At 37.0% G+C, this 25,931-nt stretch overlaps 1 protein-coding gene across 2 annotated transcripts in view; it reads right to left on the bottom strand.

Annotated features, from left to right (window-relative positions):
* Positions 1-11,876: 11,876 nt before the first annotated feature.
* The window catches only part of PREX2 (phosphatidylinositol-3,4,5-trisphosphate dependent Rac exchange factor 2), a 279,954-nt gene continuing 265,899 nt past the window's right edge, over positions 11,877-25,931 (bottom strand). For both annotated transcript variants that reach the window (XM_060115599.1, XM_060115600.1), the window contains 2 exons: positions 18,534-18,601; positions 11,877-12,224 (listed from right to left, as the gene is read on the bottom strand). In XM_060115599.1, the coding sequence (XP_059971582.1) occupies positions 12,179-12,224; positions 18,534-18,601 (114 nt within the window). In that variant the 3' untranslated portion in view covers positions 11,877-12,178. The remainder of the gene's footprint in view (positions 12,225-18,533; positions 18,602-25,931) is intronic.

Here is a 25,931-nt window from a genome sequence, read left to right as displayed (position 1 = left end):
TGAAAAGTCATGTCTTGCTTAAGTATAGCAGAGCTTCATAACCAGGATATCAGTATTAATACTGCCAAAATAGAGAACTCTCCATCACCACAAGGACCTTTCTTGTTACCCTTGTATAGCCACACCACTTCCTTCCTGTCCACTTCTCTCTAATCTATTCTCTATTTCTTTAATTTTGCCATTTCAAGAAAACTATGTAAATGGAATCATACAGTATGAAATCTTTTGCAACGGGCTTTTTTCAGACTTCTTTACATATTCTTAGACACTAGTAATTTGTCAAATATTTAGTTTGAAACTATTTTCTCCCAGTCTGTAACTTGTCTTTTTACTGTCTTCACATAGGCTTTAAAATAGAAAAAGTTTTAAATTTTGATAAGCTCTAATTTATCAGTTTTTCCTTTTATAGATCATGATTTTTGTGTCAAGTCTAAGAATTCTATCTAGCCTTAGATCCCACAGATTTTATTTTATATTTTTCCTAAAAGTTTTGTCATTGTATGTTTTACACTTAGGTCCATGATCCATTTTGAGTTAATTTTTGTATGAGGCATACTGTTGAGTTTAAGGATCATTTTTTTTTTTTTTTTTTTTTTTTTTTTTTGCTGTACGCGGGCCTCTCACTGCTGTGGCCTCTCCCGTTGCGGAGCACAGGCTCCGGACACACAGGCTCCGCGGCCATGGCTCGCGGGCCCAGCCGCTCCGCGGCATGTGGGATCTTCCGGGACCGGGGCACAAACCCGTGTCCCCTGCATCGGCAGGCGGACTCTCAACCACTGCGTCACCAGGGAAGCCCCTAAGGATCATTTTTATACCTATGGATGTCCAATTGTCTGAGGACCATTTGGTGAAAAGGCTGTCCTTCCTTCATTGAATTGCTTTGGCAACTTTGTCAAAAATGTAGATCTACAATTATCTCAGAAGTTTAATTTAATAAAAACCTATTTGGATGGGATGAAAATGTTTGGAACTAGACAGAGGTGACGGTTGCACACACGACATAGAGAAAGTACTAAATGCTGGTGAATTGCATACTTTATAATGGTTGAGTTGATGTTATGTGAATTTCACCTAAATTAGAGAAAAGTGGGGGAAAAAAGCTTATCCTGGCTAACCTTCCAACCAATATTTTGTACAATTCAAATAAGTTTTTCCAAGGCTGTATAGAAAAGACTTTTCATATCATCATCAAGCCAATTTTTTCTGTTTGGTTGTAATTTCCAGATACCCCATTGCTAAAGTTAGGTAACATCTTAACTTCTAACCTCTGACTGAGATAACCATTTTTAACAGTGAGTCAACAAGAGGGCAGTTTGAGTGGCAGCAGTTTTTAATAGACCTAATACTTCCTGGCAATCTGACCCTGTATGTCCTTAGTCATTCTTGGACCATCATTTATATCGCCACTTGTCTTCATCCTTCTGCACTAAAGTGCCCTAAAAAGAACACTCTACTATATCATGTGGTGAGCACTGCCTTTTTCTCCGAGCACACAGCCCTGGAATAATATATTTTATCACTTTTCTGACAAGGAATTCACAGGACTCTCCTAAGTAAAAGCAAGAGAGTGAGTTAAGGGCAGAGGGTCGAGGAACTCTGCGACTTGCTGAATTTCTAGACAGTTTTATACTGAAACTTTCTCCCATTTGTTCACTTTAATTAACGGTGAAGAGGGTCCACTGGAAAATTCCTGATCCCAAGGAAACTTGGAGATGACCTGAGGGTTCATCTTATCAAGACCCAGCTTCAAAAAATCAGTGAGATATTTGTATTACTGCATTCAGATCATGTTCAAATGGCAGACCAACGTCAGTCTAGAAAACCCCACACTTAACATATTTTAAAATACCTTTTGTGAAGAGAAAATTGGTCTTTTACCTTTAAGTCATCTTAACAAGACACCCTGGACATGGCCATGGAGAATTACAAATTTAGTCCAGAAAACTTGGCAAACTGGTGCCAATTGTTGACTTACTAAAATGTCCTCTACCCTAACGTCCCATCATATTACAGAGCTGAAATGATCAGAAGGGAGAGGAGCCATCTGCACTTCTCTGTGGAATAAGCTCATCCGAGCCCCTAATACCCTGAACATGGAAGAATGGTGACAATATCACAACCTGATTTTAATTCTAATCTACTGTTACTGTTCATTTATGTCAATATTTATCAGTTCCTTTGCTGTACACCTGAAACTAACACAACATTGCAAATCAACTATATTGCAATAAAATTTTTTAAAAAATAGATAACCAAGAAAAAAAATATTTGTCAGTTCTTCCTTTAAGCCTTAATGGCACCCCACCCCCAACCAGGTAATAAATGGCCGCTCCATCTCTTGTTTACCTTTCTTCCCCATTGTGTTATCATGAAGTTTTTAGAAGAGTTTTCCCACATTGTGCTCTGCTAAATATTAGTATTCTAAGAAAATATTAGCAAATCTTCTATGAAACATGTCCTATCTTCTGGTAAGCTGGGAAACACAATATCCCACCTCTCTCTTCCAAAATCATGATTTTCATAAGTACACTAAAAGGTCAGAGAAGTCCTATGATAAAGAAATCTGCTTAATTCTGTGTTTCTTAAATCTATTTGGACCACAAAATACATTGTGTGTGTGTGTGTGTGTGTCTCACCTAATAGCACCTCTGGAACACCAGTGTCTGGAACGCTGTCCTAAAACAAATAGCCTCTGCTTGTTGATTCCATTTTCTTCTTATTACTGCATTATATTTGCAATCTCAGTATACCAGCAATATCCAAAAGGTCAAATTTAGTTATTGATTTTTGTTTCTGCCAATGATTATTTCTTTTCACTTTTATGAGGTAGCCTATACAGTCAACAACATACACATTTTTCAAACTCCTCACTGGGATTTCATAATTCTTTATTACTGTTATGAACTAGATACCTCAATTTTCTTAACACGTAAAATGTCCAGACTTCTTAGACTGGCATTCAGAGACCTATAGCATCCATATTCAACCTTCTTTTCTATCCAGATCTCTCTCTAATCACATCCACAAATCTTTTTTTTTGTTATTGAAGTATAGTTGATTTACAATGTTGTGTTAGTTTCAGGTGTACAGCACAGTGATTCAGTATATATATATATATAAAATATTCTTTTTCAGATTCTTTTCCACTATAGGTTATTGCAAAGTACTGAGTATAGTTCCCTGTGCTATATAGTAGGTCCTTGTTGTTTATCTATTTTACATACGGTAGTGTGTATATGTTAATCCCAAACTCCTAATTTATCCCCTCTCCCTTTTCCCCTTTGGTAACCATAAGTTTGCTTTCTATGTCTGTGAGTCTATTTCTGTTCTGTAAGTAAGTTCATTTGTATCTCTTTTTATTGATTCCACATATAAGCAACATCATATATTTGTCTTTGACTTACTTCACTTGCTATAATAATCTCTTACTATAATAATCTCTAGGTCCATCCATGTTGCTGCAAGTGGCATTATTTCATTCTTTTTTATGGCTAATTCTCCATGGGCATATATATACCAAATCTTCTTATCCATTCATCTGTTGATGGACATTTAGGTTGTTTCCACATCTTGGCTGTTGTAAATAGTGCTGCAATGAACACTGGGGTGCATGTATCTTTTCAAGTTATAGTTTTCTCTGGATATATGCCCAGGAGTGGGATCACTGGATTATATGGTAACTCTATTTTTAGTTTTTTAAGGAACCTCCACACTGTTCTCCATAGTGGCTGTACCAATTGACATTCCCACCAAAAGTATAGGCGAGTTCCTTTTTCTCCACACCCTCTTCAGCATCTACTCTTTGTAGACTTTGATGATGGCCATCCTGACCAGAGTGAGGTGATACCACATTGCAGTTTTGATTTGCATTTCTCTAATAACTAGCGATGGGCAGTATCTTTTCATGTACCTCTTGGCCATCTGTATGTCATTGGAGAAATGTCTAGATCTTCTGCCCATTTTTTGATTGGGTTGTTTGGTTTTTTGATATTGAGGTGTATGAGCTGTTTGTACATTTTGGAAATTAATCCCTGTAGGTCACATCATTTGGAAATATTTTCTCCCATTCTGTGGCCGTCTTTTCATTTTGTATATGGTTTCCTTTGCTGTGCAAAAGCTTTTAAGTCTAACTAGGTCCCATTTGTTTATTTTTGTTTTTATTTCCATTACTCTAGGAGGCAGATCCAAAATATACTGCTGTGATATATGTCAAATGGTGTTCTGCCAATGTTTTCCTCTAGGAGTTTTATAGGATCCAGTCTTACATTTAGGTCTTTAATCCATTTCGAGTTTACTTTTGTATATGGTGTTAGAGAATGTTCTAATTTCATTCTTTTACATGTAGTTGTCCAGTTTTCCCAGCACCACTTACTGAAGAGGCTGTCTTTTCTCCACTGTATATTCTTGCCTCCTTTATCATAGATTAATTGACCATAGGTGTGTGGGTTTATTTCTGGGCTTTCTATCCTGTTCCATTGATCTATATTTCTGTTTTTGTGCCAGTACCATACTGTCTTGATTACTGTAGTTTTGTAGTATAGTCTCAAGTTAGGGAGCCTGATTCCTCCAGCTCCATTTTTTTTTTCTCAAGATTGCTTTGGCTATTTGGGGTCTTTTGTGTTTCCATACAAATTAAAAAATATTTTGTTCTAGTTCTGTGAAAAAATGAGGCCACCATCACACTGACACGAAAACCAGTCAAAGATACCACAAAAAAAGAAAATTAAAGGCCAATATTACTGATGAACATAGATGCGAAAATCAACAAAATACTAGCAAACCAAATCCAAGAATACAGTAAAAGGATTATACACCATGATCAAGTGGGATTTATCCCAGGGATATAGGGATTTTTCAACATCCACAAATCAATCCATGTGACACCCCACATTAACAAACTGAAGAATAAAAACCATATGATATCTCAATAGATACAGAAAAATCTTTTGATAGATTCAACATCCATTTATGACTAAAAACTCTCCAGAAAGTGAGTATAGAGGGAACATACCGCAACATTTTTAAAGACCATATATGACAAACCCACAGCTAACATCATACTCAAGGGTGAAAAGCTGAAAGCATTCCCTCTAAGATCAGGAACAAGACAAGGATGCCCACCCTCCACTTTTATTCAACATAGTTTTGGAAGTCCTAGCCACAGCAATCAGAGAAGAAAAAGAAATAAAAGGAATCCAAACTGGAAAAGAAGAAGTGAAACTATCACTCTTTGTAGATGACACAATACTGTACATAGAAAATCCTAAAGACATTACCAGAAAACTACTAGAGATCATCAATGATTTCAGTAAAGTTGCAGGGTACAAAATTAATGCACAGAAATCTGCTGCATTTTTATACACTAACAACAAAAGATCAGAAAGAGAAATTAAGGAAAGAATCCCATTTACCACTGCATCAAAAAGAATACTATACCAAGGAATAAACCTACCTAAGGAGGCAAAAGACCTTTACTCTGAAAACTGTTAAGATGCTGATGAAAGAAACTGAAGATGACACAAACAGATGGAAAGATATACCGTGTTCTTGGATTGGAAGAATCAGTATTGTTAAAATGACTATACTATCCAAGGCAATCTACGGGATTCAATGCAATCCCTATCAAATTCCATTCACAAATCTTTTTTTTTGGTAAATAAACAACTTTATAAAGCAATAATAAAAAGCAACAAACTCAGTAAAAATGTGCAAGCATCTAAACAGACAGTTCCTAAAAATCATTATATTAATAGCCAAAAACACAGGAAAAAAGCTCAACATCATTAGTTACCACATTCACAAATCTTAATCCTCTATCCAAACTGATCTACTAACTCACCAAAATATCTGGCACATTTGCATCTCGCCTGTATGCAAGGTGTTTTTGCTAAAGAGGTTGCATTCCCTTCTTCCATTGCTTAATCTTACACATGCTGAAAGCTGCTGACCTAACCATCTCTCATTATTTCTGTATTTTTTTGTCAGTCTTCCCCTTCTAGACGGTAAACTCCACATGTGCAATAGCCATATACGTTTCTAAGGATTAAATAGCCAGTTTAGCTCAGTACCTGATAAGTAATTCCTAGGTGTCCCATAAAGAGATGTTGGATTGAATCTATTGATAAACTTCTCGAATTTCTATAGTACCCATTTTTCATTGTCTTACCTCTCATTTTGTTTTAGTGTGTATTGCCTTATGTTGGTAGTTACTATTTTGGTTTGTGCACTGCGTTAATCATCGATATATACCAAGTTCTTTAACTGCAAAGTTTGGGAATTATATGCATTTATAATTGCATATATCATGCAACTAGGCTAGGACCTTATCCATAACAGGTACTGAATAAACCCTGGTAGATTGGCTAGTTAATTCAGGGAACACACAGTCTCTTATCTGCCATGAAGCTTTCCTGCTCATATTTAGCTTCTTTTTCTAACAGTCGCTGTCTCTACAACTCACCTTGGTTCATATTTGTAGACTTGTTTCACATGTTTATCAAATTTCTTCTACTGAGCTTGTGAATTCTTAAAGGGTGAAAAGCTCTGTTTCATGGATATTTGTATCTCCTAAATAGGTGAGAACATAATAGAAATTAGTTAAATTTAAATGGATAGAAACTGAGATGGTCGTACTACATTTCTCTTTATTATTTTTGACATGTATGATACAATGTTACTATTCTAGTCTTTTATGCTGACAAAAATAAATGATATAGAATACATAATACATTTGATCATTTTAACCACACACAAAATACTGAGGGATTGAAACTATGTTACATGTATATTTTACAAAGGAAAAACAGACTACTATAATAATATATTTGGATGAAATTGTCATTACAGTTTGGGTGTTATACAATGTTAAATATGAATATATTCAAAAGAATCACTATTTATAGAACCAACTTGATATTTTAATGTTGAAAATAATGAATACTGTGTAAATGAATACTTATAAAAATATTTTTTAAACAAAAAGCTATGTTCTACTCATTTACTTGGCAGTTACAAAAATATATATTCATCTGAAACTCTAGTAAATTTGTTTGAGGCATTAGATACTCAAATTTAAATGCACTTTTTCTAGGGCATTTTACTTACTTAGCATTCTTGACTTCACACAGTATATATACCTACATGGTATTAGAATAGGTTTGTGTTACAAATAATATCATTCCAAGTAAAAGACACAGAGGAGATTAACACAGAGGAGACACTGTGAAGATTTTTGAACCAAATACACGCAACACATAAATGAGGCCCATTGGCTGTGCCTTTTACAAAGTGAATTCTCAAACATGTTTGTTGAATGAACACATGAGTGGATAACATTTATTCTGTTGTTTGCACCCCAAATTAGCTATTCAAACTAGAACTATCATGTAAGAATTCAACAATTTTGTTCTTAATTGGCTACTTCTTCTGACGGCAAAGCCAGGTCAATAGACTCCAGATGGAGCAGCAAACTAGTGCCAGTGATCAAAAGATGGCCTACCAGGTATGCTTATGGCATATTTAGACAGACATTCAATATACTGAACAACTACATAGTTCATACCTTCATACAAAATAAGACAGAAGAATCTAAGTAAGTTTTATAATGTATTACCATAAAAACAAAAATTATAAATATATGTGTATATTATATATATATATATATATATATATATATATATCTTAGTACACCTAGTAGACTTCAGACATCTCTTCTCAGTGAGAGAAGCAAGCTATCCTGAGTGAAGTAGGCCATGTGTCTGCATAGCACAGCTTGGCAATATGAATGCTGAGATCACTGTTAAAAGCAAAGCTTTTAAGTAGTAAAATTTTTGAAAACAGAAGACTAACCATGATAACTATTATGGAATCGCAGCACCTACAAAGGTTATGGCCACTGTATGTAAAAGGAACCAGCCTAAGCCCACTCTTGGCCCAGATGCCTGTTGGAACTTCACCCTACCTCATCTGCTTCATCAAGGGTGAAACTTTTCTGAGGCTCATCCCTAACCCTTCAAAAAAGTTGATAAAGTTCAGAATATTTTTCTTAATCGAGGTTCAGATCATCCTAAATCACTTCCAAAGCTTTTGCTTTCATGTTTATGCAGGGCAACTGACAATTCATTTGGCAAACTGGTTAATTTAATATATATACATGTTAATGAAATAACTACTACTCACTTTGGGAAAGTAATTGAGGTATAATTTTGTACGATAATTCACTTAAAAATGAGCCTTTAAAGATGAAACATAGTTTTTGAAAATTCAGAAGCAATTTAGTCACATGATTAAGGTTAGTTTCATTATTACTAAATACAGCTAGTGAAGAAAATCTAAAAATGACCTTTAAAGTAAAATGTAAATGAAGATGACTTAAATTAAGGTTAGTCATTTTAAATTTCAATCTCATGTTTTACTGAAAATATAGATGAATAAAAATATGCCCTCTATTCTGCACTAAATCATGCTACATAGGAAAAGATCTATGTGAACTAACGAAAGAATACTTTGGTGTTCTAATTGCAAATTTATTATTTTCAAATACATAGAGTAATTAACGCAACTGAATGCTTCCAAGTCAATAAACATTAGTTTTGCTGTTAAAATGCATCCAAAGGGTTGAAAATAGTTTGGTTTCTTAAATGAGTTAATATCCCCTAGGGATTTTTTTCCTCATTCATTTTCTTGGCTTTTACAGTTAGTGTCAAGGTCAGTATCATTTCATTCTGAATTTAACTATCACAAAATTTAAATTAGTAGAGTCAGAACCAACATCAATATAATGTCATATGTATTATAGTATCATGAGAAATTAACCTACTTTTAAATTGAACATTGTTGCTGCAATAACAGTGGCCACTGAACACACAGTGAATCTAAGCCACCAGCAGAATATGATTTGAAAAGACAGAAAATAGTGTGAGACTTCTAAAACGGGGATATTGGTTCATAAAACAAAGCTTATACTCTAAATTCAAAATTACATATCCAATATAAGTAAAACTAGTACAAAAATTCCTCTTCCTTCCTTCCTCCATCTTTCTCTCTTCCTTCCTTTCATTTTTTTTTCTTTCTTTCTCTCTCTCTTTCCCTCCTTCCTTCCTTCCTTCCCTCTTTCTTTCTTTCTTGTTAAATGTAATGGAAGTAGGTGCAAAATTCTAGTCTCTTCAAATTACTCACACTTTCAATAATATATTAAATTTTGTGATACTTAATGAGAAAACTTTATAAGATATGATGGAATGTTTAAGATTTATTGACCATGAATGACTAGTTAACAAGTATTTATGAATCAGTCCCATATTAAGAATCAAAATTTCTAGGTGTGACCTTCCCTTTTAGGTGGAGAGAGGCAGATGTCCAAACTCAGAACTTCACAGTCGGCAGAACTTGGAAGAACTGCTTTTGTAACGTTTAAAGGTACACTGCTTGCAGAGGAGTATGTGAGCATTGAGGTAAACCCATTCTAAAAACTCAAGGCCAGTCTATGGTCAAACCACCCTGAACATACCCGATCTCATCTAAAAACTCAAGGTCAGTTAAATGTACGACGTCACACAGAAGTACATCATGGTGTTGAAGAGTTGTCTTCATTAATTCACTCATTTGACATTTTTTACTGTTATCACTGTTTTGGAATCATAGTCAAATTTGATATAATGTACTATTCCAGACTTTCAAAACATATCTAAAACTGTTATCTTCAATTATGAGGGATATATCATGTTTTTTCAGATTGCAATAGCATTGGGTTACCTCATAATGTGTATCCAGAATGGTAAAATGTCCAGGAAATCCTATGGTTTTCATATATTAAAGGCATTTTACACATTTCCATTCATTTTCTCAATATAAGATGTATAATTTAATGGCCCACACCACACATAACTCCAACTTTACTAACAAATAATTGGCAATATTACATTTCCTATATTAATAAGGAAATGCAGCACAATGTATTAAGAAGGCAGACTTCCTGGGTTCAAATCCTGGTTCTACCACTTGTCAGCCATGTGATCTTGGGCAAGTCACTGGACTATTCTTTGCTTACTTCCTCAATGGTAAAATGGGGGTGATGCAAAGAATATCACCTCAAATCACCATTAGGATTAATGAAGCAATAACAACAAAGTATGGGTGAAGCACCTGGAGGTATTGCTTGGCAGGTAGAAATTACTTAGGTTTTAGCTACAGTTTTTATTACAATCAAAAATCACAGTGACAGATGGTAATATAAGTCATCATTAACTTCTGAGATTTTAATAAGTGCCAAGCACTCTGATAGATGGTACACTTACACCATGTTTAACCCTTAAAACAATATTAAGTAACCCTATTATATAGAGATTAGATCTTAAAATATGCTAATTTGTAAATACTACAATAGCAGATGGTTTTCCCCTATGAAACAGCAAAGTACGACTGAAATGTTTAAGTGATCCCCTCATTCCTCTAATAAGGAACACTACTTCTAGGGTAGTGATTAGAAAACAGTAATGACAGCATGAAAAGTACTTGTTAGTTAATCAGTTTTACTCACTCATTAGCCCTGTGTTAAATGTAATCAAAATTTCAGTACAGGAAAATCACAATTTACTTATTTCATGGACCTTCAGGATCACTTGCAATAGTATCAAGAATGTTAAACCCCTGAAAGTGAAGAATATATTTCATGTAGATATTTATATGAAGGTCATATCTTCATTAAATTCAAAGTGTTCAACTTTTTCTCTGAAATCTCTGATGTTGGTTTATTTTTCATTATAGATGTGTACTTATCATAAAAGTCTTAAGTGCTTCTGTGCTGAACAACATTTATTATTAATTTGACCAGTATATAAAGGCCTCATGTATATGCAACGCAGTATTTCTGTTATTCAATACACAACTGCTAGTGATGAAAGTTTTTTTAATAAGTGTTTGAAAACTATTATCAAATTTCATAAATTAAAATTTCATAATGGTTTGTATATACTTTAGTTATGAAAAGCATTTCACATAAGCAATTAATCTAAATCCACCTAAGTATCACAATCACAGTAAGGGCATTTTAATTGTTTTGAAAATTACAGATTTAAAATCAATATTACTATATTCATTATGCTAAAAAAACAATGTTATTTTATCAATGTAGAAAGGATAAACATGTAAACTTTAGAATGAAAACAGAATACACCTTGTACTTTCATAAATTATCAAGGTCTCTAATAGTCCTTTTAAAGTTCAACAAATAAAGCTTTATTTTCTCATCTTATATATATATATTACCTTGATAGAAAAACACTCAGCATGGTGTATTCTTTTAGGAGTCTGACATCTCATATGAAAGCCTTTAATAAAATAAGAGCTTTAGGTATCTTTCAAATTTAAAGGTTGACTTTTTAAATAGGCTTATTTTTCCCTCCTTCACCCTGGTCTTCCTTCCAACCCTCCCCCATCCCTGGCTCTCCCCATTTCCTGGACACCTATGGCGCAGCATCAGGACTCATGGCCCAAGGAAGCCACGCCCACTTCAGAGGCCAAGGACAGCATGGTTCCCTGGAACTGTCCACGAGCATAAAGGGTCCCTGAAAGCAGCTGGAAGAAGGTCTTGCTGGAGACCTCAATCAGCTCTCTTCTCTACTGAGAAACACTCCCTTAGAAAGAGTAAAGGATGCTCTTCCCCTTTCACCCGCAAGCTACTTTCTCAGATGCAAGTGGGAGACAGAAAACCTACGACACCCAGTCTCTATTGTCTGTCACATTTCTGTGTGATGATCTGGAAAGTGTGACCACATTTCTTCAATGACAGACTTCTTCAAACGGAAATATCCAACATAACATGCTCCAATTGGAGAAGATGAAAGCAAACACAATACAATAGTTTTAATAAATGGGAAAGGAGGCACAATGGTTAATGTTTTATCTCTGACACTTTTTTATGTAATCTCCAGGGATGGATAATTCACATTAACACACATGAAAGATCGGTTTGTGAAGCTGGGTTGTCTGAATGGACTTCCATCCATTTCCAGCACAAATATCTAAGTGCAAGCTGAACATTAGTTATTTACACCATGATGAAAGACCAAGAGAAAAAAATCCATTTTTTTATGTTGAGTGGAGAATGTTTAGCCAGCACATCCTTTGTCTAGTCCAGTGTTCAGAAGCTTCTGCTTGCCTGGTTCCTTGGAGATTCTCCTCATTCTTCTCCAACTGGGGGAGGAGGCTCGCACAGCTTGTACAGCCTACAAAAGGCATGGGAAGGTGTGACAACAGCCCGGCATATTGACGTCGCTTGACATGTTTTTATTTGTAGAACAAATACATTGACAGTAATTTCTTGGTTTGGGAGTCAGTCATGATCATATCACCAATTTCACTAAAAATTGCCTGTGCGTTAGTTAGCAAACTCCAAAATTCCGGTTCTGTTATTACAAAACACCAATGTCTCTTTGCACATCTAGATGCCTATTGATTGGGCAATGCTGCCGTTTTTACACCAGCTGCTTCTGTCCCAGTGCTGCCAACTGAGGCTGCTCACCTTGCTGGTAGCAAAAGTGACTCTCCGAATTCTAGGAGATGATAATTACCATCATATCTATCATGATTATCTTGTAGCAAGATAGCATCTACCTCTTACGGGTTACTGATTTTCTGACTTGTCTTAGAAATTTGCTTCATTTTGTACCATCCTGGTGGTGCTGGAAGTTGGTCATGGCTAGGCTGATGTGGCACAGTCCTGAGGCCTGAATATCACGGCACGATTAGCTGGTGTTTCCTAAGGAATACCTGTCCAGCTCTGCCCACACTGTCACTCATCTGTCAATAGAATCAGGTGGAGATTCAAGTGGACTAAGGAATCCACTTGAACTGGCAGAGATGCTCCAAGATGCTCTCTTTGCATCGCAGATCTAGTTTTTTGAAACCATACGGCATGAAGGCAAAGCTCAGGGGACTGAACTAGTAGGATTATACAAGTTCTAGTGCTCCACGTTGTTCTGAATGGTTGAATCCTAACTCCAGAACTCAAATAAAGGGGGATATAACCACTGCAACAGTAATACCCAGGGCACACCCACTATTAAGGCAGAACCTGAGAGAATACAAGCTGATCTAAGGTGGCTGGTTGTAAGCCTGTAGTCCTCAGGAATGCCCATGGCCACGCTGGTCCTACTTCAGAGCTTTGTCTGATGATCTAAAAATTTAAGGTGCAGATTTCAACTTTGCTCCATTTTAAAAGCACTCCAAAACCAGGATTTGCTGTGGCGACTCACTCTCTTTTACAGATGAAATTGAACACACTTTAAATGAGTTGTTGACAAATTTATCAAATTATCAGTTTCCTCTCCCTTCAACATTTAATCCCATGGTCATTCAAAATCAAAGGGGAGAGAATGAAAAGGATTTAATATTGAGTTAGAAACCTTGTTAACAAAATGAACTTTCCTACTCTGGAAACACAGAAGAAGTTACTGCCTTTGGAGTCTGGAAGGTGGTTAATACTGTACATGTCATCTCCATGGAAGAAAATGAATGCTGAAATAAGGACATCTCACATCAGAAAACTTATTTTATCCTTCCCGGAGAAAAGAATACATTAAACTGAGCTGATATTCTTCAAAGCTGCTTTTGCAGCTGAAGGATATGGTGTTGCTTCAAATTGCGTTCCCGGTGCTGGAATAAGAGAATGATGGGAAAGTTCTTCTCCCCTTTAATTTCTATCATTTTATTTCCCTGAAAGTGCCGCTTAATGAGTGAAAAGGCACAGTGGACTTACTCACGTAGGACGGGAACAGTCAGCTGGGTGGCAAATGTCCTATGCCTTGAGATCCGGGCTAAGACGTCCCTTTCCATTACCTTGCACTGCATGTTTCCACGTAGCGTAACTAATGCCACTGGGTAGAGCAGTCTTTGCAATGTCTGTCTCGCAAATTGGAGAAAAGGCTACGCCCTGTGATCACCTAATAAAGTAATAGCTCTGGGTACCACAGAGCTGGGCAGATGCAGCTTTGGGGGAGGCTTCTTGGAAGTAACTCAGGGTTACCTGAGTTCAGACACATCTGTCATGGAAATTGTGGGGCTTTGGGAATTGAGCACAGGCAGATGAAGTTTGTAAGTAAAATGTAATAGGTAAGAGTTGGACTTTTGCTCTCTGCTGAGGCATCTGCTTTTTGTCAGCTAAATAGTTAGGTCACGGGAGTACTTTGCCCAACATTTTGGAGCCCCTGCCGTATTCACGTCCCACTCGTGCACATCAGGGCCCTGCACGAAAAACGTTTGTTTCTGGCTCCACTTTCTCCTTTTCCTGTTGGGCTCAGGCAGCCATCCTGGAGCTGGTATTTCCAGCCCAAATTTAAGTCTGCAGAGAATAGAACTTTCAAACTTCAGTCTATAGATCATGTCCTTCATCTTTCTACATGGCACAAATAAAACCTGTGTTAAAGGAGACCCCAAAGTGAATGCCTCTATTCAAGGCTAAATTATCAATAACACTCTGACCCAAGGCAATTCTCCCGATTTAACAGAGGGCAAAAACTGTCTCAGAGAAGATAAATAACCTGACTAAATAAGGTCACCTGGCAGGAACGGGACCCAACATCATTTTTTTCACTTTTAACCACTACAATATGCTGTCGCCCAAGTATGTAAATAAAGGAAATCAAATTTTCATTACACGGTAGTTTCCAAAGTGTGTAATGCAATAGAAAATAAGACCAGTGCGCCATTACGTCTGGAATGTAATATTTGGTTCTTGGTGAAGATATGTTTATTGTTCTGGCCAGTCAATATATGCTAGTTACAAGAAGGAGGAACCTCATTTGTATCAAAAACATCTCCACATGGATGCCCAGCTGCACTTTACTGCCATACCACCAAGTCAAGCTCATCATCTTTCCCACGCATGCTCTTTTTTTTTTTTTTGCGGTACGCGGGCCTCTCACTGTGTGGCCTCTCCTGTTGCGGAGCACAGGCTCTGGATGCGCAGGCTCAGCGGCCATGGCTCACGCGCCCAGCTGCCCCGCGGCATGTGGGATCTTCCTGGACCGGGGCACGAACCCGTGTCCCCTGCATCGGCAGGCGGACTCTCAACCAGTGTGCCACCAGGGAAGCCCCCATGCATGCTCTTTTTCCTCCATCTACTATCTCAGAGACTAGAACCTTTCACCATTGTCATCCAAGCCAAAGATTTGGTGGTCCTCCTAGAGTCTTCCTTTTCACTAACTTCCTACAACAAATTAGTGTCCAAAGCATCTGCTGCCTTCAGTCTTAGTTGTCCCCAAATGGCTCCTCCTAATGTTGCCAGACATAAATTCTAAAATCCAAATCTTCCAGAAAGATTGTTTATTAATGGCTCCTTATTGTCTTCAAGTTAACATCAAGACTCTTCAATATCTTGCAGAAGTCTCTTCCTGATCCAGCCCCTGCCTATGTCTCCAGCCTCACCCTGCATCATTCTTAAATCACATTCAACCATCAGTCATAGTAGAGATCTAGGTGTAGTTCTCAGAACGTGATGTGTTCTCTAGGCATTGGTGTCACTGCGTCAGCTGGGGAAGACATTGATTACCATGCTGAGTGGGGAAGGAATACTCTGCAACCTCTGCCCTCCATCCTTAGGCTGGGTTAGGTGCCCCTTCTCTGTGTTCCCATGGCAATCTGTGCCATTCCTGTGATGGTTCTTTTTTTTAAACTGAAGTACAGTTGCTTTACAGTATTGTGTTAGTTTAAGGTGTAGAGCATAGTGATTCAGTATTTTTGTGGATTTATTCCATTATAGGTTATTACAAGATAATGGGTGTAGTTCCCTGTGCTATACAATAAATCCTTGTTGCTTATCTATTTTATATATAGTATTTGTATCTATTATCCTGTATGTCTAATTTGTCCCTCCCTCTTCCCTCTCCTCTTTGGTAGCCACAAGTTTGTTTTCTATGTCTGTGAGTCTCATTCTGTTTTATATACACATTCATTTGTATTATATTTTAGATTCCACACATAAGTGATATCATATAGTATTTGTCTTTCTCTGTATGACTAATTTCACTCAGCATAATATTCTCTAGGTCCACCCACATGGTTGCAAATGGCAGAATTTCATTCTTTTTTTATGGCTGAGTAATATTCCAATGTGTGTCTGTGTGTGTGTGTGTGTGTATGTATACACACACACACATATACCACATCTTCTTAAGTCAGTTTGTCTGTTGATGGGCATGGTTTGATTCCATGTCTTGCTATTGTAAATAGTGCTGCTATGAACATTGAGGTGCATGTATCTTTTCGAATTAGTGTTTTCGTTTTTTCCAGATACATGCCCAGGAGTGAAACTGCTGGATCATATGGTAGTTCAACTTTAGTTTTTTAAGAAACCTCCATACTGTTTTTCATAGCGGCTGCACTGCCATGGTTCTTATCACACACACACACTGTATACTAGTTTCATTTTATTCAGTTGTTGCTCTATGACACCTCACTGACTGTTAGAGGGGATTATGTCTTTATCCCTAGCTTTTATCAAAGTGCCTGACATCTACAAACACACAGCAGAAATTCAATATATGTTTGCTGAGTGAATTTTTAAAAAATGAAAGGCAGTGAATGGAGAAAGGAAAACTATAATAGAGATTCACTGGGGATATGAGTCAAATACTATGTCAGTCAGAGACAGCAAACTTTATCTCTGTGAAGATGTTTCCAGAAACATTACCCGAATCTTGCCTTGGAGGGCCTGGCCTTGAGAGACAAATGTGTTCTTCACTTTGCTCTCTCTGGGACAGGAATCCTGGTTGCCAGGTGGGAGGGATCCCAGATGCTCTGTGGTACTTAGCATCCTCTCTGCACCCTCACAGAGTGCTTCTCACATTCTCCCTTTTCTTGTGGTTGTGTTTCACTCATCCCTCTTTAACTGAAAGTTCCTTGAGGGCCGGAACTATTTCTGTCTCATGCTTACATTCTCCATGGGGCACAGCAGAATGCTTTTCATTTCTTAGGTCCTCTATAAATGTTTGTAGAATGAATGAAAGCATAACTAAAATTGAAAAATTACTCTAGATTTCTCTCTCAGGGCTGTTATCCCCTTGTAAAATATGTCAGCTTTAGAACTGGAAGGTTTTATTGTGTTTCAAGTGTTTTAAACGTAACCCAATAAAAAACCAAGTGAGCTCATCAGTTTCTTTTCTCATATTGAGCTTGCACATTGGTTTATTGATCAGGATGCTTAAGTCTTATCCCCACTGTTTATTAGTGTTTATAAGCCCCAGCTAAGAAGACCTCGCTGAGCCATTATATTGTTTTCTTATTGGAATTTTAAAGCTTCACTGGGTTTATTATCCAAATATACCATGACTGCTAAGGTGCTGGAGAGATAATGCCTATGTGAAATGATTCTTTAGGCACGATAACAAGACTTGAGGATTAAAGACAGTTAGGAGCCAGCACTGAAAATAAATGCGATTAGACTATGAGCACTCCATCTACTTTCAGGGGGAAAATGTTTTCCCTTTTGCAAGTACTTTCACGGCCCATATAGTTTTTCAGAATGAAGTAGAACTTCATAAATGCTGCAGTCATCATTCTCACTCTGGTAGTTGCTTTGTAAATAGAAACAAACAGTGTCTCATCTGTGACAGCGCTTGGAGGGGGCTACTTTTTGTTAAAATGCAAATGTATAAAAACAACCAAATGTAAAAGAAATTATTTAACTTTACCCTACTTCAAGATAGATGGCTCCTACCCTAATGTCACCAGGGAAATCAAATCTTTGATGGCTGTTCCCATGTTCATTTAGTTTAAAGGTGGATTTACAGTCCTTCCTTATGATGATATGTGCACTGTGAACATTTGGTAGAATAACGAACAAAAAGCTCATTCATTCATTCATGCATTCTTGAAATCAGTTCAAATATTCTGTGTAGGCACTATGTAGGCACTATGATAAGCGATAAATAAAATCCAAAAAGAACACTCCCTGCCTCTAAAGAATTCTTATTCAGGTTAGGCAGAGAGGCATGGAACAATACACTGCAACACATCAGGGCTATAATGGATCAATATACAAGATGCTAAGGGAACACAGAGAGGAAGAAAACTCAACCAAAGCTTCAAGGAGAAAATGGTACCTAAGTTGGGTTTTGCGCTTATGTAGCAGTTTTTCATACAGACACAGATGGGACAGGTGATCATGCCAGAGGGAAGAGCACATGTGATCATAGAAGTATAAATGGAAATGGCATCTTGGTGGTTTGGCACAGTTGGAATACAAATTTCAGTAGTACTTGTGTGGAGTTTTGTTTTTGAATTCATGAAGGAACTTGAAAAATAGAATAATGGTGATAATGTTACCTCTAAGTTTGCTTCACCTAAAATTTCATTTAATCTGAGAGCATTTAAGCCTGATCACATTTGGCCACCGAATGCTTACAAGGCTGATTTCCATGAGTATATTCAATACTACACTGGGCATATCCTGGGGTCGTTGCATTAGCTGTAAGTGACACTGTCTGGGAAATGGTGGCAAGTCCTCTGGGAAAGAGCAGACATGGGGAGTCACTCACCTGGGAGCAGACTGTGGGGTCCGGTCCCTGACTCCCAAATTCTTTGCTGTGTTCTGAACTCTTGCTCCCTGAAAGAAGTAAGGACAATCACTTTTAGCTCTGCATTGTATTAGTAACCATTTAACATACCATTAACATTTGAGTGTAGAGTATTGATTGCAACAATGTATTTATATTTAACGTCAAGAGAGACTGGATGAGGAGAAAGAAATCATCTGAGCATTTTCAGAATTAAAGTTTTTAAGAATCTAAATACACTGATGTATTGTTTCAAAGGATTGATACTTATTTCAAAAGCCATCTAAATCATTTCTAAGTAAGGTAAAATGACAGCTTCCTGTTCACTATCTCATCTATGTCTTTATTCAATATTTAAGCAATTAACTTTTAAGACACTGAAAACAGGAAAGGAGCAGACTAGAAATACCTGCTCTGTGTCCCCACTTTCCTGGAACAGAAATCACAGTTCTATCACATGCATACAGCCTGTTTTGTCCTTAGCTGAATATTTAGCTATTTTAAACTTCATAGTATTTATCAAGAAAATCTTTCCTTAAACAGTTTAAAGCAATTTCTGAACGAGGCATATGCATGTGGATCTCTGAAATATAAGAATTCTGCCTCAAAGTTTATAGTACAAAGATAACGCGATTTAGCAATGAAAAAGTCTTTGCAAATCTGTCAAGTTCATAAATATTCATTGTTCAGTTCCTAAGGGGAATGAGTTACTACATAGAAGCAAACACCAGGGTATGGGGCTGAGTATAAATGGAGGAGAGTGGTTAAAAAAAACCAAAACTCTCTCCCTGCTACTAAATTCTGATGGATGGGAAGGGAAGAAAGAAAAGGAGAAAAGAAAGAAAGAAAAAGAAAAGAGTATATTCTCTCAAGATGGACCAAATAAAGGAAAGCAAATAGGGAAAAGGGGATGTGTATGGCAAAAAAACAGATGGGAAGAAATTTAGGAATTGCAATTACGAAGTTTAAAAAACCTCTTTATTTTGAAGCAATTTTAGACTTAGAGAAAAGTTTACAAGCAGAACAGAGAGGTCACATACTTTACCCACCAGGTAAACTCCCTCTAATGTTAACCCTTCACTTAATCACAGTATGATGATCAAAACCAGGAAATGCTATTAGCTAAGCTGCATGTCTTATTCACATTTCCCCATTTCCCACCACTAATGTCCTCCTTTTCTATCCCAGAATCCAATCCAGGATCCCACACTGCATTTTGTCTTTGTATCTTCATGGTCTCCTCCAATCTGGGACAATTCGTCAGGCTTCCCTGGTCTTTCATGACCTTACTTGGGATGAGTACTGGTCATTGTTTTGCAGAATGTCTCTCAATTTGGGTTTGCCAGATGTCTCCTTATGATTAGACAGAAGATGTGTATTTTGGGGCAAGAAAATCACAGAAGTGATGCTGTATCATCATATCACTGAGGTTGATCATCATCATATCATATAATGTCCAAACGTCTTGTCACCAGTGACATTAACTCTCATCACTTGGGTACGGTGGTGGCCACCAGATTTTTCCACTGTAAAGTCACCAGCTTTTTGTACTTAATAAATCTGTTGTGAGAGAAACTGTGAGACTATGCCCATAGCCTGCTTCTCTTCAAACTTGTGCTCACTGATTTTAGCCTCTATTGGTGCCTCTTGCCTGCATCAATACCACTGTAGTGTTTGTGAACTGGAATGCTTCTGTAAAGTAAGAGTTATCCCTTCTCCCCAAACTATTTATGTATTCAAGTATTTATTTAAATCAGTATGGATTCATGGCTATTTATTTTATCCTATGAGTTATAATCCAACATTTTTATTATTAGTAACATTTTGTTGTTCAAATTGTTCCAGTTTTGGCCACAGGGAGCTCCTTCAGTTTGCTTCTCGTGTCCTATTCCTATAACCACCATCATTTTTGAGTACCTGTTTATTTTCTGGCACCTCAAGATGCTCCAGGCTCATCTTTCCTGTCTCAGCTGGGAATTAACCACTTCTCCAAGAATCCCTGGCTTTTTTTTTTTAATACATCTTTATTGGAGAATAATTGCTTCACAGCATGGTGTTGGTTTCTGTTGCACATCAAAGTGAAACAGCTGTATGCATACATACGTCTCCACGTGCCCTACCTCTTGAGCCTCCCTCCCACCCTCCCAGGTCATTGCAAAGCACTGAGCTGATCTCCCTGTGCTATGCTGCTGCTTCCCACTAGCTAACTCTTTTACATTCAGTAGTGTATATATGTCGATGCTACTCTCACTTTGCCCCGGCTTGCCCCTCCCACCTCATGTCCTCAAGTTCGTTCTCTATGTCTACATCTTTATTCCTGCCCTGCAACTAGGTTCATCAGTACCATTTTTTTTTTCTTTAGATTCCATATATATGCATTAGCATATGGTATTTGTTTTTCTCTTTCTGACTTACTTCACTCTGTATGACAGGCTCTAGGGCCATCCACCTCACTACAAAAAACTCAATTTCATTTCTTTTTATGCCTGAGTAATGTTCCTTTTTATGTATGTGCCACATCTGCTTTATCCATTCATCTGTCGATGGACACTTAGGTTGCTTCCATGTCCTGGCTATTGTAAACACTGCTACAATGAACACTGTGGTACATGTCTCTTTTTGAATTATGGTTTTGTCAGGGTATATGCCCAGTAGTGGGATTGCTGAGTCATACGGTAGTTCTATTTTTAGTTTGTTAAGGAACCTCCATACTGTTTTCCATAGTGGTTGTATCAATTTACATTCCCACCAACAGTGCAAGAGGGTTCCCTTTTCTCCACACCCTCTCCAGCATTTATTGTTTCTAGATTTTTTGATAATGGCCACTCTGACTGGCGTGAGGTGATACCTCATCATAGTTTTGATTTGCATTTCTCTAATGATTAGAGATGTTCAGCATCTTTTCATGTGCCTCTTGGCCAACTGTATGTCTTCCTTGGTGAAATGTCTATTTAGGTCTTTTGCCCATTTTTTAATTGGATTGTTTGTTTTTCTTGATATTGAGCTCCATGTGCTGCCTGTATATTTTGGAGATTAATCCTTTGTCTGTTGTTTCATTTGCATATATTTTCTCCCATTCTGATGGTTGTCTTTTTGTCCTGTTTATGGTTTCCTTTGCTGTGTAAAAGCTTTTAAGTTTAAATAAGTCCCGTCTGTTTACTTTTGCTTTTATTTCCATTACTCTAGGAGGTGGGTCGAAAAAGATCTTGCTGTGGTTTATGTAAGAGTGTTTTTCCTATGCTTTCCTCTAAGAGTTTTATAGTGTCTGATCTTACATTTAGGTCTTTAATCCATTTGGAGTTTACTTTTTGTATGGTGTTAGGTAATGTGCTAATTTCATTCTTTTACATGTAGCTGTCCAGTTTTCCCAGCACCACTTATTGAAGAGACTGTCTTTTCTCCATTGTATATTCTTGCCTCCTTTGTCATAAATTAGGTACCCACATGTGCATGGGTTTATCTTTGGGCATTCTATCCTGCTCCATAGATCTATATTTCTGTTTTTTGTGCCAACCATACTGTCTTGATTACTGTAGCTTTGTGGTATAATTTGAAGTTGGGGAGCCTGATGTCTCCAACTCCATTTTTCTTTCTCAAGATTGCATTGGCTATTTGGGGTCTTCTGTGTTTCCATATGCATTGTAAAATTTTTTGTTCTAATTCTGTGAAGAATGCCATTGGTAGTTTGATAGGGACTGCATTGAATCCATAGGTTGCTTTGGGTAGTAGAGTCATTTCCACAATATTGATTCTTCCAATCCAAGAACATGGTATATTTCTCCATCTGTTTATGTCATCTTTCATTTCTTTCATCAGTGTTTTATAGTTTTTTAAGTACAAGTCTTTTGCCCCCTTAGGCAGGTTTATTCCTAGGTATTTTATTCTTTTTGCTGCAATGGTAAATAGGAGTGTTTCCTTAATTTCTCTTTCTGATTTTTCATTGTTGGTGTATAGGAATGCCAGAGATTTCTGTGCATTAATTTTGTATCCTGCAACCTTACCAAATTCATTGATTAGTCCTAGTAGTTTTCTGGTGGCATCTTTAGGATTTTCTATGTATAGTATCATGTCATCTGCAAACAGTGACAGTTTTACTTCTTCTTTTCCAATTTGTATTCCTTTTATTTCTTTTTCTCCTCTGATTGCCGTGGCTAGGACTTACAAATTTATGTTGAATAAGAGTGGCGAGAGCGGACATCCTTGTCTTGTTCCTGATCTTAGTGGAAATGCTTTCAGTTTTTCACCATTGAGTATGATGCTTGCTGTGGGTTTGTCATATGTGCTATGTTAACCTACCTTTATTATGTTGAGGTAGGTTCCCTCTATGCCCATTTTCTGAAGAAATTTTATTATAAATGGGTGTTAATTTTGTCAAAAGCATTTTCTGCATCTACTGAGATGATCATATGGTTTTTATTCCTTAATTTGTTAATATGGTGTATCACATTGATTGATTTGCGTATATTGAAGAATCCTTGCATCCCTGGGATAAATCCCACTTGATTATGGTGTATGATCCTTTTAATGTGCTATTTGATTCTGTTTACTAGTATTTTGTTCAGGATTTTTGCAACTATGTTCATCAGTGATATTGGTCTATAGTTTTCTCCTTCTTGTGATAGCTTATTCTGGTTTTGGTATCAAGGTGATGCTGGCTTCGTACAATGAATTTGGGAGTGTTTCTCCCTATGCAATTTTTGGGAAGAGTTTGAGAAGGATCAGTATTAGCTCTTCTCTAAATGTTTGATAGAATTCGCCTGTGAAGCCATCTGGTCCTGGACTTTTGTTTGTTGGAAGATTTTAACTTACAGTTTCAATTTCAGTGCTTGTGATAGGTCTGTTTATATTTTCTAATTCTTCCTGGTTCAGTCTTGGAAAATTGTACCTTTCCAAGAATTTGTCCATTTCTTCGTGCTTGTCCATTTTACTGGCATAGAGTTGTTTGTAGTAGTCTCTTATGATCTTTTGTATTTCTGTGGTGTCAGTTGTGATTTCTCCTTTCTCATTTCTAATTTTATTGATTTATGTCCTCTCCCTTTTTTTCTTGATGAGTGTGGTTTATCAATTTTGCTTATCGTCTCAGAGAGCCTGCTTTTAGTTTTATTGATCTTTGCTATTGTTTTCTTCATTTCTATTTCATTTATTTCTGCTCTGATCTTTATGATTTCTTTCCTTCTACAGACTTTGAGTTTTCCTTGTTCTTCTTTCTCTAGTTGTTTTAAGTGTAGGGTTAGATTGTTTGAGATTTTTCTTGTTTCTTGAGGTGGGACTGAATTGCTATAAACTTCCCTTTTAGAACTGCTTTTGCTGTGTCCCATAGGTTTTGGGTAGTCGTGTTTTCATTGTCATTTGTTTCTATGTTTTTTTAAGTTTCTTCTTTGATTTCTTCAGTGATCTCTTGATTTAGTAGCACACTGTTTAGCCTCCATGTATTTGTGTTTTTTACAGTTTTTTCCTGTAATGGATTTCCAATCTCACAGTGTTGTGGTCAGAAAAGATGCTTGATATGATTTCAATTTTCTTAGATTTTTCAAGGCTTGATTTGTGACCCAAGATGTGATCTATCCTGGAGAATGTTCATTGTGCAGTTGAAAAGAAAGTGTATTCTGCCACTTTTGGGTGGAATGTTCTGTAAATATCAATTAAATCTATCTGGTCTATTGTGTCCTTTAAAGCTGTGTTTCCTTATTTATTTTCATTTTGGATGATTTGTCTGTTGGTGTAAGTGGGGTGTTAAAGTCCCCTACTATTATTGTGTTACTGTCAATTTCTCCTTTCATGGTTATTAGCATTTGCCTTATGTACTGAGGTGCTCCTATGTTGGGTGCATAAATGTTTATAATTGTTATATATTCTTCTTGGATTGATCCTTCGATCATTATGTAGTGTCCCCTCCTTACCTCTTGTATCAGTCTTTATTTTAAAGTCTATTTTATCTGATATGAGTATGGCTACTCCAGCTTTTGATTTCCATTTGCATGGAATATCTTTTTCCATCCCTTTACTTTCAGTCTGGATGTGTCCCTAGGTCTGAAGTGGGTCTCTTGTAGACAGCATATACATGGGTCTTCTTTTGTGTCCATTCAGCCAGTCTGTGTCTTTTTGTTGGGGCATTTAATCCATTTACATTCAAGGTTATTATCGATATGTATGTTCCTATTACCATCTTCTTAATTGTTTTGGGTTTGTTTTTGTAGGTCTTTTTCTTCTGTTGTGTTTCCCCGCCAGAGAACTTTCTTTAGCATTTGTTGTAAAGTTGGTTTGGTGGTGCTGAATTCTCTTAGCTTTTGCTTGCCTGAAAAGCTTTTGATTTCTCCGTCAAATCTGAATGAGATCCCTGGTGGGTAGAGTAATCTTGGTTGTAGGTTTTTCTCTTTCATCACTTTAAGTATATACTGCCACTCCCTTCTGGCCTGCAGAGTTTCTGCTGAAAACTCAGCCGATAACCTTATGGGGATTCCTTTGTATGTTATTTTTTGTTTTTCCCTTGCTGCTTTTAATATTTTTTCTTGGAATTTAATTTTTGTTAGTTTGATTAATATGTATCTTGGTGTGTTTTTCCTAGGGTTTATCTTGTATGGGACTCTCTGTGCTTCCTGGGCTTGGATGACTATTTCCCTTCCCATGGTAGGGAAGTTTTCGACTATAATCTCTTCAAATATTTTCTCAGACACTTTCTTTTTCTCTTCTTCTTCTGGGACCCCTATAATTCGAATGTTGGTTCATTTAGTGTCGTCCCAGAGGTCTCTGAGATTGTCTTCAATTCTCTTCATTTTTTTTTTCTTTATTCTGCTCCTTGGTAGTTATTTCCACCATTTTGTCTTCCAGCTCACTTATTCGTTCTTCTGCCTCAGTTATTCTGTTATTGATCCCTCCTAGTATATTTTTCATTTCAGTTATTGTGTTGTTCATCTCTGTTTGTTTGTTCTTTAGTTCTTCTAGATCTTTGTTCAACATTTCTTGTATTTTCTCAATCTGTGCCTCCATTCTATTTCTGAGATTCTGGATCATCTTTACTATCATTACTCTGAATTCTTTTTCAGGTAGATTGCCTATTTCCTCTTCATTTATTTGGTCTTGTAGGTTTTTACCTTGCTTCTTCATCTGTGACATATTTTTTTGCCATCTCATTTTTTTTTTTTTTTATGAGTGGAATTGTGTTCCTGTCTTACTGATTGTTTTGCCTGAGGCTTGCAACACTGGAGTCTGTAGGCTACTGGATAGAGCTGGGTCTTGGTGATGAGATGAGGACCTCTGTGAAACCTCACTCTGATGAATATTCCGTGGGGTCTGAGGTTCTCTGTTAATCCATTGGTTTGGACTCACAGCTCCCACTGCAAGAGCTTCGGCCCGACCCCGGGCTCATGAACCAAGATCCCG

Source organism: Mesoplodon densirostris, chromosome 13 (assembly GCF_025265405.1).
Source record: "Mesoplodon densirostris isolate mMesDen1 chromosome 13, mMesDen1 primary haplotype, whole genome shotgun sequence".
Lineage (NCBI taxonomy): Eukaryota > Metazoa > Chordata > Mammalia > Artiodactyla > Ziphiidae > Mesoplodon > Mesoplodon densirostris.
Note: the sequence above shows the minus strand (reverse complement) of the source record. Positions and strands in the feature narration are given on the sequence as shown.